This window comes from Antechinus flavipes, chromosome 4 (assembly GCF_016432865.1).
Source record: "Antechinus flavipes isolate AdamAnt ecotype Samford, QLD, Australia chromosome 4, AdamAnt_v2, whole genome shotgun sequence".
In the NCBI taxonomy this organism is placed as follows: Eukaryota; Metazoa; Chordata; class Mammalia; order Dasyuromorphia; family Dasyuridae; genus Antechinus; species Antechinus flavipes.
This window is the reverse complement of record NC_067401.1, coordinates 189,821,379-189,835,895: the sequence shown is the minus strand read 5'-3', so window position 1 is coordinate 189,835,895 and position 14,517 is coordinate 189,821,379. Positions and strand designations below refer to the sequence as shown.

General features: G+C 40.3%; 2 protein-coding genes across 2 annotated transcripts; one reads left to right on the top strand and one right to left on the bottom strand.

The window, feature by feature from the left end:
* Positions 1–4,204: 4,204 nt before the first annotated feature.
* Positions 4,205–7,284, bottom strand: NFKBIL1 (NFKB inhibitor like 1). The gene is given in 5 exon segments (XM_051996674.1): positions 4,205–4,981; positions 5,271–5,486; positions 6,397–6,523; positions 6,525–6,548; positions 6,550–7,284. Coding segments are annotated over 5 exon segments (1,065 nt in total). The 5' UTR covers positions 6,727–7,284; the 3' UTR covers positions 4,205–4,460.
* A 4,444-nt stretch (positions 7,285–11,728) lies between these two features.
* On the top strand, positions 11,729–13,730 carry ATP6V1G2 (ATPase H+ transporting V1 subunit G2). The gene is made up of 3 exons (XM_051996196.1): positions 11,729–11,883; positions 12,141–12,241; positions 12,726–13,730. Exons 1-3 carry the CDS (start codon positions 11,802–11,804, stop codon positions 12,897–12,899), a joined length of 357 nt encoding a protein of 118 aa, XP_051852156.1. The 5' UTR covers positions 11,729–11,801; the 3' UTR covers positions 12,900–13,730.
* The last annotated feature ends 787 nt before the right edge of the window (positions 13,731–14,517 follow it).

Here is a 14,517-nt window from a genome sequence, read left to right as displayed (position 1 = left end):
TGATATTCTACTAGGATCATGTCAGAAAGGGCAGATCTCAGTTTCAATCTCAGTTTCAGATATTGAGCAGGATTTAGTTTCTGTGAAGAGGAAGGTGGTTGGTTGGGGGATTTTCCTGGGTATGAAGAGTGATAATGTGTAGAATTGACTCTCGTCTAACTTTATAGTGACATAGAGAAAGAAGGCTTTTCCAAAGAAATTAATGAAATTATTGGAGACTCCACATAGAAAGAGAAATCAAATAAAACTAACCCAGTTCCAGCCTGGAACTTAATATTGCTCTAACTCAAATTTGACTCCATCTTTAATCACAATGCTAACTCAATTCCAACACTGATCTTAACCTCAAGTCAACCACACACACAAGGATGTCAAAATTCACCCTCCAAATTCATTTGGCATTTTATCCTCAATATTAATACAACCTTTGTTCCAACCTTAATTTTAATCTGTACGTCTAATCTAAACTTCCAATATATCAATTCAACTTCTATCGTCAAATTCTTGACTTTGATCCTAGAGTTCATGACATAGTTCATGCCTCTCTATCACATAGCTGTTAAGAACCTGAGTCACTAATCAGGGGGATCCCTAACCCCCCCCCCAGCTGCCTGGGGGCACAGGATGCCTGGGTGCCTGGCCCCAGCGGGTGGGAGGAAGCTAAGGGTCCCCAGGGAACCAATATTTTTATCGGCATCAGAACAAGAGACATAGAACCGGAAACTATGTGGTGAGAGAAAGTGAACTTCATCCTCATCTTTGGGGAACCCCCTCAGGGCTGGGGGGGTCAGACACTTTGAAAGTAGGATTTTAGAAGAGTTGAGAAATTAGAGATAGTACCTGGGAAATGGGAGATACCTGGATATATATTATCTTACACAACTGTAAGGGAAGAAGCGATGTGCTTAGAAACAAAGAAAAAAGTTCTTCTGGGTAGAAGGGAGAGGGTTGCCCAGGTACCAGTATTTCCTGTCCCCTCTCTTCCCTATACCCTCTTTCCCAGGGCATAAACTTTCCCATTCTTAACTCTGGTGCTCGTTGCATTCTGATTCTGAAGTTTCTGGGCACTTTTAAAGAATTGGATGCTAGATTGTTCATAGCTCAAGCATAGTCCTTTCTAAACTATGCCAGTTCCCTCTGAAAAACTTCAATTTCCCAGAGAACAACGTACTGTCCCTTCAAAAGGCTTATGTCCCATACTTCAATCTTGTCTGTCTCAGAAAATCTCATCCATATTCACATATCCACATTTCCAAATTAAAATACAAAAATGTTCAAAAATGTTTGTAGCAGCTTTTTTGTAGTGGCAAGGAACTGTAAATTGAGTGGATGCTCATCAGTTGGGGAAAGGCTGAATAAGTTATGATATATGTATGTTATGGAATATTAATGTTCTATAAGAAATGATCAGCAGGATGATTTTAGACAGGCCTAGAGAGACTTAAATGATAAGTGAAATGAACAGAACCAGGAAAACATTGTACACAAGATTATATAATAATCAACTCTGATGGATATGGCTCTTTTCAACAATGAGGTGATTCAGACCAATTCCAATAGACTTGTGATGGAAAGAGCCATCTGCATCCAGAGAGAGAACTATGGAGATTGAATGTGGATCAAACACAGTATTTTCACTGTTTTTGTCATTGTTTGCTTGATTTTTTTCTATTTTTTTTTCCTTTTTGAGCCGAGTTTTCTTGTGTAGCACATGATAAATGTGGAGCTATGAATAGAAAATTTACACATGTTTAACATATATTGGATTACTTGCTGAATGGGGGGGAGGGAAGGAGAAAAATTTGGAACACAAAATTTTGCAAAAGTGAATGTCGAAAACTATATTTGTATGCATTTTGAAAATAAAAAGCTAAATGTATCTTGGGGATCCTGAGGGGAAAAAACCCTCCAATTTTTATTTTGGGGCTTATATTCTACTAGAGTGAGAATGGAGGAAGGAGGAAAGAGGAACAATATGTACAAAACTAAGAGAACATAAATTGTATATAAAATAAATACAAAATCTTTTGAGAGGAGGGACTTTAATAGTTAGAAGGATCAGAAAAGATCAATTGCCAGAGATTGCACTTTATCTGAGTGTTGGAGGGAATCAGGGTTTCAGAAGATAGAGATGAGGAGGGCGAGAATTCTAGATATGGAACATATATGACCTATGGTTAAGATCCCAAAACAGAGAACTGAGAGTTGCTTTGGGGGAAGCAAAGTAGTACCATTAATTTTGAAGTTGTAACTGAGGAAGAAATGTGTGATGCCTGGAAAGATAGGTTGGAGCCATATTGTGGAAGGGTTTTAAATACTGAGCATAGTGTATTCTACAGTCTGTTTATCCTATGATTTCTTAAGACTTGTGCTTTAGAAATATAAAATTAGCAGTTACATTTTAGAGGAAAGAGACTCCATAATGGGAAACCAATTAGGCAACTATAGAAAGAAGCCAGGGCAATAGTACAGGTGAAAAGGGCCTGAACTATGGTGGACTGGAGAGAACAAAGATGTGACAGCAACTAATTAGACATCAAATAGGGTGAATGAACGAATATTAAAGGTGATTGGAAACTTTGTTGTTCAAGACTATGTGTCCCACTTCCATTTTCTATTCACTTATCTTCCCAAAAGTACCCTACACTTAAATGCCCTTTACTTGGCTCCGTCTCTCTGGGGCTCCCTCATGCTGTGAGCCCTGTTATGTAAAAATTTCGTTTCTAACGTAATACATAGATGAGCATGTACCCATAGGCATGAAAAGGTAGTGAGACACTATTATCTTCTTCCCTTGCTTCTAGCTCTTTCTCATAAAACTAAAGAAGAATGATAAATATGGAAATATGTTTAGAAGAATTACACATGTTTAATCTATATTGAATTATTTTGCTATCTAGGGGAGGCGGTAGGAGAGAAGGGAGGGAGAAAAATTTGGAACACAAAGTTTTGCAAGGGTGAATATTGAAAACTCTTTGCATGTATTTTGAAAATAAAAATCTACCATTAAAAAAACAAAACTAAAGCAGAATGTTTGAATTGGGTAGGAGTGGGCTGGAAGGGAAGTAGACCCTGCTTTCCACTCCTACTCCTGTTTCCTGGAAGCTAGGGTGGGAGGTTTGGGGAAGCCAGAGGAGAGAGTAAGGAGCGCTCTCCATGGGAATCCCCACCTGATTTCTAAGCCCCCTTCACTGCACAGAACTTCAACCACTGTTTCCGGGAAGAGAAGATAATGATCTATATAGACTGGGCCAATATTACCACTTAGATTATAGAACAGAAGTTCCTGGGTCCTTGAGGGAAGTAGAAACTGAGATGGAAAATCAGTCTTGAACTGGGGGGTAGGGAAGAAGGATAAGGCAGGGAAGAATGGAGGTGAGGTTAAGAATTGGGACAAGTCACTGGATTCTGAAAAGCAGAAGGGCTGGAAGGTAGATTAGTGGTATTTCCAAGATATTGATGTCTGAATTCCTTGAGAAGTCTGATCCGCGTGCTTTAGTTTCCAGTTGGGAAACAAGACGCCCAGTTTTGGGGCGTGGACCTCAAGTTACCCAAGAATAGACAATCCAGGTTACACAATTTGGCCTTTCCTCCTCCTTCCCTGATGTTATTTTTAGCAGTTGAAATTCCACTCCCCCACAGAGGGGCTGCTTCCCTCTCTGTTCTTGGTTTCTCTTAACTCTGTCCTCCTTACAATCCTCTTGAAGGGTCTCCTAGTCTCAACTACCCTCCACCTCAAATCCTAGTGACTCAGCAAAGGGAAAGCCCTGGGGGAGGGGGTGGAAGTAAGGGGGTGGAGGATGTGGTTCTGGTAGAGGTTAGGGGGTGGGAAGGAGAAGAGAAAAGACTAGTTTTGTTCCCTTTTTTGACTTGACAGTAAGCCTCTTTCTCCAGCCACAAACAACTGGGTTGAGGTGATTTAGGCACTTGGTCTAAAAGTTGTGGGGGGATGGGGGTGAGAGGGGGAGTTTGGGGGAAAAGGGAGGGGATGAGAGCTTTGGTGAGGCAAGCTGAAGCCTCTGGGCCTTGATCTTGGGAGGATGGAGTGGCCAGGATGAGCTGATGTCATAGGTTAAGAGTACATCACATGCACATGTAGGTCTCTGGCATATGGAACTATATAGGCTTAGAATTCTGGAAGGAAGGAGATGTCATAGGTGATAGAAACCACATAGATGGAAAAAGGCAGAGTAGCACTCAAGAGTAAGATGGGGAACTATATTTTATTAGGAAATGAGTAGGAAGAAAAGGGACTTTAGTGGTAGTAACTCCCACCACTGCTCCAGCTCAGTTTTTATCTCTAACCCACAATTTGTCCTCATTCAGGTATCAACTTTTCCTACAGTTCCATACTCAATTTTTTCCTTATTCCAGGTTCCATATTTTGTCCTTATTCTCTGTCCTTATCTTGTGGTTTTCATTATTTATATTAAATGTACTCATTCTCTTTTTCTTCCAGATCATTTTAGGCCTTCTGCATATTGACTGAGGACTTGAGACAGAGCTGTCACAATTTCTATTACTTTTTCCCTTTCTTTGGCCTCAATTTGGCCCCCAAATCTCTGTAGGCATCGGTCAGGATGCCACTGAACCTGCTGGACCCTCAAATATTTCCTTAAGATTCTCCAATCTGTGGGTGGGGTCCCCAGCTACTAGGATGCTGCCATTGCCTCAGGGACCTTCCTTCCAAGGCAGTGCCAGGGTATAGCTCCCAAACACCAAAATCTGTTCCCTCTCTTGGTGAGGTTTCTCTTGGGCTTTGTCCTGTTACAGTCTCCTCTACAATGCCCCCTGGCTTCCTGGCCATTCTTAGTTCGCTTTCCCTCATCTCTTCCTTGGCTGGGCTTGCTCTTGGCATAGCTGACATTCATTTTCTTGTTGCCAGCATGGTAGGAGGCTGACATACATTTTTTTTTGGATGCTGGACTCTCTCTGTTGCTTGTTGAGGTCGTTATTTCTGGGCAGGTTCTTGGACCAGACATTCAGTCCATACAGAATAGGACTCAGACTCTGGGATATCTAAGGCAGCATCCTCATCACCTAAGGAACAATGGGTATATAAATGGCAAGGCTTAAGGAGGGAGAAGGAAGAGAAACAATAAGGTCAGACAGAAGATAGTCAGGAGACAGATGCGAGTCAAAAGATATGGAGACAAAAAAAATTAAAGGGATGGGAATTAATGTGGAATAGCTAAACAATAAGACATGGAAAGTGGGGGAGATGAGGAACCACTGAAATACCTATAGGGCATTAGTTGGGATTTTCTTACCTTCAAACCTCCCCAGCATCTCCTGCCACTAATCCTCTAGTTCCTCCTGAAGCTTTTGTCTCCATTTTCTCTCTTTATAAGATTCTTCCTCATTTCTACAAATACTCTCTGGAGAGGTTTTCCAGCCCAGAAGTTCCCCTCAGGTCTCTCCTTGTTTATCCTTCATTTTCATGGAAGTGGGACATTTTGTCATCGGAGGCAAGAAGTCCTTGTAGGCTGTTGGCAAGGGTTAAAATTGTCAAAGGGCAAAATTGTTTGCTGTGGCTTTCATCTCATAAGAATACTGATAGTTACTACCTGGGTTTTGTTATTGTTGTTCAATCACTTTAAAGAGACTGCCATTTCCTTCTCCAGCTCATTTAAATAGAAAGCTGAAGGAAACAAAATTAAGTGACTTGCCCAGAGTCACACTAATAAGTGTCTGAGGCCATATTTGAATTCAGGAAGATTGGTTTTCCTGACTCCAGACCCAGAACTCTATGTGTTGTACCACATACCTGTCTTATCTGGGCACTAGAGAAATTACATAATGGGGGGGGGGGGGAGGAGGGAGGATAGGCACTCTGGAGAGTAAGAAAAATTACACATTTGGGTACCAACTTTTAGCCAGAAGACCATTATCATGGGCAAAATAGTGGGAACTGGGGAAAAAAATAGATCTGGACAGGAAAGGCAGATTAGAAAAATGACTGCTATCTTGAAAGCAAGCAAGAGTAGGAGCTAAATGAATGGATGTAAAAATCTTATTTGAGTGCCATCTTGGATCCATATTATAAGTATATATGTGTGAATATATATATATGCATATATATGTGTATATATATATAGTCATAAATATATATAAACCCATCATGGATAGAAATCTTTATATGTGTATTTATATACATATATATTATATATAAACACAGCTACATACATATTATTTGTTCATGTTTACAACTGTTATAGGTTATCCATTTTGACCTTCACAACAAATCCTATAGATAGGGTAACTATCATTATTATTCCCATTTGCCAAAGAAATTCATTCATAACCAGGCAACTCAAGGGTTTTGCTTTCATCTTAGATTCATTTTAGATTACTGTCTGACACTTTCAAAGCTATCCTTATAAGGGGTGGACTCACCACTAGGACCTTGAAGAACAGCAGCATGCACAACAATATTCCCATGGCAGTCCTGGTAAGTGGGATCAGCACCAAAGTAAAGTAGTAGTTGAAGGGTAGAGATATCATGGCAAGCACAGGCTTGATGGGAGTGGTGGTGGTTCTCCAGCATCTAATATCCAGCCTTGGGTGGTGTTGAAAGAGGGATTGAGCCTTGCTCAGATGTCTTGTAGAAAGATATCTTCTGAAACATGGCTCATGTCTATGTTGTTAAGAGGAAGAACCCATGATGGGTATTGGAGAAGAGAAAAAAATAAAACAATTAAAATCAGAAGAGAATATAAGCTCCATGCTCTCTTTCCCATCTATTCTCCCTATTTCCACTTTTATACACTTCTACCTTTCATGTTGTTTTAAAATAAAAACTGTCTTCTCAAAACTTAAGTATAGTCCTATAGGATACTATGCTAAGTAGCTATATAATTTTGGAATGGGGATAAAATTATTTGGGGGTCTTTACGTAAAAAAGTACAATCTTTTTTCCTATTACATAGTTTTGTCATTTTATTTTCCATTCCAAATTCTCTCCCTCTCTTCAGTTCCACCTTAATCCATTGAAAAGGCAAGAAATTCGATACCCATTTATATATGGAGTCATGCAAAACATATTTCCGCATTAGTCACGTTCAGAAAGTACAATAAAGAAGACTGATTATCTTTTTAGTAGAGGAACATTGGGCTAGTGGTAAAACTTCAGAATATGGATTTTGTGATCACCTAATTTGATAATAATCTGTTTATATTTTGATATTTATATTTTATGAGTGGGCAGGGCCCAAGTCCTCCTTCAGGGCTCCTCAGGTTGGAGGCAGGAGAGACCCCCTAGGGCTGTCCCAATTGACCAGGGAATATTACCTTGCAAAGCCCTAATAGTGAGTAGGGCCCTTAAATGTCTGCTTTCTGGAGTCGGGGAAAATGAAATCTATTTTCACTAACATCGAACTGAAATTTAGTCTTTTCTTTAATAATTTTTAAATGTTATTCCGAGATAGCCGAATAGATCCACCCCACTCCAGAAGTTAAGGACTCCAGATCTAGCCCAATCCCAATCACATGACGGATAAGGAATATGATTGTCAGGTGAAAAGACTTGGTCTCCAGGAGAGTTGGGAATTCTAGGCCCTCGATCGTTTTGCAGAAATCATCGCAACACCAGGCCTAAAAGAGCGGTAAACTCTTTGTCTGAAGCTCGGTGGAGAGAAGATAAGACCTCTTAAACACAGCTAAACTGTGCCGGAGTCCCGCCTCAGGCCGGGCTGCCAGAAGGGAAAAGGGCGGAAACGAATCGGAAAGGAGCTAGGGGAGAACAAGGCGGACAGCAACAACGACCTAGTTGTTTCATTGTCAGTTCCGGACAAACAACGCGGAGCTCGAGACAAAGGTTCCGCTGGCCTGGGAGGAGTAGGGAAAGAGGAGGGGCTTTCCTCTTTGGCTGGGGCGTGAAATGGAGAAGCTTGAATGATGAACAGTTTTGCTGTGATTTCACCACCGACGGCCTTCGCTGGTTGGGCTGGGGTCTGGCCTTTTAAATTTTAATTAATTAAATAAATAAAGAGGAAAATGGAGGCTGGGGAGGGGAGAAAAATCTGGAGAGAAAGGAACCCGGGAAGAAGACACAAAGGACTGGCAGAAGGTGGATGTGGGGAGAAATGAGACAGAATTACAAACTGAACAAAGGACTGGAAATGAGGAAGAGACAGAAGAGAGGGAGGAGGAGCTCAGGGAGTCGATAAAGTTCTAGAGTTCAAACCTGGCCTCAGACTTGTAATCGTTAATCATACTGAAGAGGGGACCCCTGAACTCAGAAAATCCTTGAAGGAGGAACTCTTCAATTCTGCCTCAATAAAAAACTCTGCCCCAATTTTTTTTTTTTCTCTCTTTAAGTTTTAACTGCTTGAGGGGGGAATGAAGTGGGTTGTGGTCCCTTTAAGAATTAGTTTATTTCTGATTCCTAACCCCTCCTAGCTGATGCATTATCAATCCAGGAAGCTAGGATGTTTGATTCACAAATCCTGGTCAAAAGCATCCCTTTGAATTCCAATAGAAGATCCGGGCCTATGCTGTCCCAGCCCCCATTCTAATGATCTGCTCAGGTTTCCCAACCCCCACCAAGCAAACTCAAGCCCCCACTGAAATCCAGAGAGGAGCCAACTTGGGACTCCACCCACAGGCCCCTTTAGCTAAATCTCTCCTTATAAGAGTCAAGCTGGAGCCTTCTATCTGGCACGCTAGGGATCTCTGTCTACTGGAACCCTATTTCCGGTGCCCTCCTCTCTCTACCTTCATCGATTTCCTTAACTAGACTTTAACCTTACTTCCAAACCCCATAATAAACCTCTTTTATCAATCGAGCTTTTCAGCCCAGTAAATTCCTTTACAAGGGATTCTCCTACCCTTACTAGACCTCATTTAATTCCATATCCTTGCGCGGAATCTAATGGGATTGCAGGGGAGCTCTATTTGACTCCCTGTACCCCAAACCTGCACTAGACCTCAATTAAACCCTAATTTCATTTAGGTACCCCATATCTAGACCTCATCAATACGAATTTACTTTGCTTTTTAAGGTTTGCAAAACACTTTACAAATATTTCATTTTTTGTTATTGATGTGGGAAAGATTCCTTTCTAGATTCCCACCCTCTCCTAGTTAATAATGTAAATTACCTTTTAACTCACAAATCCTGGTCCCTTTGAATTCCAATAGAAGATCTGACCTGTCCCAGCCCCACCCAGATCTGAGCCAACTTTGGAGCTACACCAAAAGCCCCTCAAGCTAAATTTCCCATTATAAAAAGGAGCTGCTGGGACTCCCTCTTTGCAGAGATTCCAAACATGCTAGCCATGTGAGGACCCTCTGTCCACTGGACCCTCTGTCCGGTGCCCTCCTTATCTCTACCTTCACCTATACTTTAACCTTGCTTACCCAATAATAAACCTCTTTGATCAATCTAGCTCTCGGGCCAATAAATGCTTTTATTGGGAACTCATGCCGCTACTAGACCTCATTTACCGCCGAATCCAAGGGAGTTGCAGGGGAGCTTTGCTTGACTCCCTGTACCCCAAATCTGCCACTAGACCTCAACTAAACCCCAATTTCATTTAGGTACCCCAAATCTAGACCTCAACATTATCACAACAACTCTTGTAAGTAGATGCTATTATCTTCAGTTTACAAATGAAGAAACAAGTAGACAGAAATAGAAATATCTCAAATGGAAAGAATTTGTGACCAAAGAAGATCTAGAGGTCATTACTGATCACAAAATAGAAAATTTCGATTATATAAAGTTAAAAAGCTTTTGTACAAATAAATCTAATGTGGATAGGATTAGAAGGGAAGCAATAAACTGGGAAAACATTTCTACAGCTAAAGGTTTTTATAAAGATCTCATCTCTAAAATATATAGAGAACTGACTCTAATTTATAAGAAATCAAGCCATTCTCCAATTGACAAATGGTCAAAGGATATGAACAATTTTCAGATGATGAAATTGAAACTTTCTACCCATAGGAAAAGGTGTTCCAAATCATTGTTGATCAGAGAAATGCAAATTAAGACAACTCTAAGATACCACTACACACCTGTCAGATTGACTAAGGGGACAGGAAAAAATAATGACAAATGTTGGAGGGGATGTGGGAAAATTGGGACACTGATGCATTGTTGGTGGAGTTGTGAATGGAGCCACCCATTCCGGAGAGCAGTTTGGAAGTATACTCAAAAAGTTATAAAACTGTGCATCTCCTTTGATCCAACAGTGTTACTACTGGGCTTATAACCCAAAGAGATATTAAAGAAGGGAAAGGGACCCGTATGTGCAAAAATGTTTGTGGCAGCCCTTTTCATAGTGGCTAGAAACTAGAAATTGAGTAGATGCCCATCAATCAGAGAATGGCTGAATAAATTGTGGTATATGAATATTATGGAATATTATTGTTCTGTAAGAAATGACCAGCAGGATGAATACAGAGAGACTTGGAGAGACTTACATGAACGTTGCTAAGTGAAATGAGCAGAACCAGGAGATCATTATACACTTCAACAATATTACATGATGATCAATTCTGATGAATTAGCTCTCTTAAGCAATGAAAGGATCCAAATCACTTCCAATTGATCTGTAATGAACAGAACCAGCTACACCCAGAGAAAGAACTTAGGAAATGAGTATGGACCACAACATAACATTTCCACTCTTTCTGTTATTGTTTGCTTGCATTTTTGTTTTTTCTTCTCAGGTTATTTTTAACTTCTTTCTAAATCTGATCTTTCTTGTGCAACAAGATAATTGTATAAATATGTATACATAGATTATATTTAACATATACTTTAACATATTTAACATGTATGGGATTACCTGCCATTTAGGGGAGAGGATGGAGGGAAGGAGGGGAAAAGTTGAAATAGAAGTTTTTGCAAGGATCAATGTTGAAAAATTACCCATGCATATGTTTTGTATATAAAAAGCTATAATAATAATAATAATAAAAGAACATATATAATTGTGAGCCTGGGCAAGTCATTATGTCTGCCTCAGATTCCTCATTTATAAAATGAAGATTACATCATGTACCTCCCAGGGTTGTGAGGATCAAAAAAGGTGACATTAGTAACATGAGGCATGTTATTGAAGTGAGGACATATTTTTTCCCTTAAGTAACTTGCCCAAGGTTACATTAATATCTTAGGTTAGGTATTTCCAGGTTCAAATGTGCTCTGTTCACACATACTAGCTGTGTGACCCGGGGCAAGTCATTTAATTTCTGTTTCCTCACTTGTACAATGGGGATAACAATAGCAGGTACGTTCTGGGGTTGTTTTATGGATAAAATGAGACCAAATTGTAAAGCATTTTGCAAGCCTTAAGAGCATTAAACAAATGCTAGTTATTGTGGAATGGAATTGCTGAGATTTAGAGAAAAACCAGAATGGTTCATCATCTGTATTCCCACTCTGTGATGATCTCTTCCTCACAGACTTTATTGTCCTTCATGTTCATAGCCCTCAATTTCCATTATGATCTCTTTTACCTTTCACAGAAACCCTATTCACCAAAACCGAGAATGAGGTAGAACTCATGCTGTCAAAAAATAGAGGCTAGAAAACTTCTTTCTCTCCCTACCCCTCCTCCACCCCAACAGGCAATAATCTGGTCTCTGTTGCCCTCAGATGGTACTACTGCAAGAGCAAGGGAATGAGGTGGAATAATTAGCCAGAATTGGGAATAAGAGGAAACTTCGAGAGCAGGGGGACACTAAGACCCAACGGAGTGAAGAAGGATAGCTGCATGTGGTGGGGTGTGGGGGTGGAGGTAGTGGCAGTAAACTGGTACCTTTGGTAGCATCACCACTTACAAATAGAGATGGCCAGTCAATCTCAGGGCATCCAGCAACTGCTGCAGGCTGAGAAAAGAGCAGCTGAGAAGGTGGCAGATGCTCGAAAGAGTGAGAGCCTTGATGGGGAACTAATAGGGTTTTAGATGGATTGGCCAATTTAATTACAAGAGGAATGGGGGGGAGGGGGACAGAGAAGTAGGATGTGAGGTAGCCTAAGATGCCAGCGTTTCTTTAAAGACATATAAGCATTTCTTTAGAGATATATAAAGAATTGAACTACCATGGTGATCATGAAGGACTCTTTTGGTTGAAAGTGCCCTTTAAACTATCTTTCTAAAGGTGGTTCTTCCCTTCTTTCACTCCAGGGAAGGCTCGGCGTCTGAAACAGGCCAAGGAAGAAGCTCAGATGGAGGTAGAGCAATACCGTAGGGAACAGGAGCAGGAGTTCCAGAGCAAGCAACAAGCGGTAAGATTTGGCATGTATTGCATATTGGAAAACGTTATCAGGGTAATTTCTCTAATGGAATGGGGACCTTTATGAGGTACATTAGCATTTTCAAATATTTTTGTGGAGGGAAGTCTCTCAGGAAAGCACAGAATTTATGAGGTAGTGTTTGTGCTTTTTTATATCCATTGTGGAAAATAGCAGTGGGCTAGGGTGGAAAATATAAAATCTTCCTGGGTCAGGTGATAATGTTAAAGTGGATGGGGAATTCAGTTTTTGGAATTTGGGTCTTAATGTACATATATCTCTCTGTGGCCTCGATGGCTTTTGTATAATTTGCATAGTCTGTACATAAAATATTCAGGGGAAGGAGTAATATTCATATTTGGGTCTTTTTTTTTCTCTTGCTTTCTCTTGTGGCAACCTCACACTCTTGGGACTTTTTGTTTCCTATTTCTCTTTTCCCAATGCCTTCACCCACCTTACCCCCTCCTCTCCAAAACAGGCCATGGGTTCCCAGGGGAACTTGTCAGCTGAGGTGGAGCAGGCAACTCGGCGCCAGATACAGAGCATGCAGAGTTCTCAGCAGAACAGTCGTGAGTGTGTCCTGGCTCAACTTCTTGGCATGGTCTGTGACATCAGACCCCAGATACATCCCAACTATCGGATTGCTGCCTAGGGACTCTGTACTAATCATCTCCTCTCTTCCCAAAACTTTATACCTTGTCCTCCAGCCATATCCCTTTTCTCCCATCAGTCCTCCAGAAATGCAAGAAGTTACCCTGTAATTCTCCCATGTAGAATCCTAAATCTTTAGCTCCATAACTCCTACCAGGACCTTTTAAATTCTCAGAGAATGATGTTTCTTTCACATAGAATCTAAATCTACCTTAAAATCTTGACTTTGATAACTGCTCTCTAGTCATGGTAATAGTTGTGTGTCTGAACAAGTTACTTAATTTTTTCATATGTAAAATGGAGACAATTGCATGTAATTACAATGTTCTAGTGAAGATTAAATGAGATGACTTTTGTAAAATGTTTTGCAAACCTTAAAGTATTAAAGGCTATGCATCATTATTATTAAGATTTCTCCCAGGTAGATCAAAATCTCTCCCCAGTTGATATCAATTAAGTAATCCTAGTAGCCTTCTGATTTAAAGGACCATCCTTCAAAGTGTATGGATTTCCCTGCATGGCGTTCCTTTGACCAGTGATGAAACTAGCTGACCTCTAAAATTTTATTAATCTTGTGACTCTTAAGAGTTTCTTTTTCTTCTGCTCTTTCCTTTTTATAATCTTTACATCATTCCTGTTACTTCTCCTTTTTTTTTCTGTTTCTCACAATTTCTTGAAGAGACTTGTTTTACTTTCTTTATTCCAAGTGGTGTTCTTATGTGAGTGTCCTCTATCCTTCTCTATTTTCCTTTTCCCACACTTTAATTTCCTATTGTTCTATTCAATTGTAAAATGAAACAAATGTGAATGTCAATAAAATAAATTATGAAAACTTGTAAGAATTCTTTTTTTTGGAAGAATCTCTCATAATATTTCATTTTTCATTCCCTTTCACTTTCATTACTTATTAAACTTAGGATAAAACATTTTTTGAAACTTGAAATATTTAAGTTTAGGACAAACCAATTCCCTTACTTTCCACATTGTCTTACGTGTTCTAATTCCTAGAAGGGGAAAACTAGTTTTTGAAAGCAGCACAATTTTAAATAAGAGGCAAACCTGGAATTTGTACCCAAATCTTCCACTCTAAATCCATTGTTTTTCCCCTCCATTATTTCACACTACAGTTTATATTTATATGATATTCCAACAAGTGATAAAGGTATGAGATATCCCTCATCCCAAGAAAGCATTTGAATTTCACCCTGGCTCTAGGCAGAAGGGGCAAGTTTTTGTGAATGTAGATCCCAAAAATGGAAGCAACAGCAAGAGGAATGGAAAATGAAGCCTTGTGCCTGAATTTAGGCTTTTCATCCCTATCTTTGGGTCCTTAAAACTGCTGCCTTCCTGGGGCACCCAGTAACTTTACCCAGCTATGTCCTGTGACAGTGGCAAGTCAGTGGTCATATATCCTTTATAAATTTGTTATGACACGTTAGCATTGTTCCAAAATCCGTAAGTGGGCCCATCTGCCTGGAAGACAGTGCGGGGGAGGGGGGGGAGGGATTCTCTGGTCAGCTGTGCAGACATCTTCCTCTTCCCCTCCACCCCAGCTACAGGGAAGACTTTGCTCAAATCTCAATACAAGATGCCTCCTTCCCACAGGTCCCCTCTCACCC

Coding starts and splice junctions, on each gene's coding strand:
- ATP6V1G2 (XM_051996196.1), top strand. CDS start 11,802: ATGGCCAGTCAATCTCAGGGCATCCAGCAACTGCTGCAGGCTGAGAAA. Junction 11,884..12,140: donor GGTGGCAGATGCTCGAAAGA/GTGAGAGCCTTG, acceptor CTTTCACTCCAG/GGAAGGCTCGGCGTCTGAAA. Junction 12,242..12,725: donor TCCAGAGCAAGCAACAAGCG/GTAAGATTTGGC, acceptor TCTCCAAAACAG/GCCATGGGTTCCCAGGGGAA.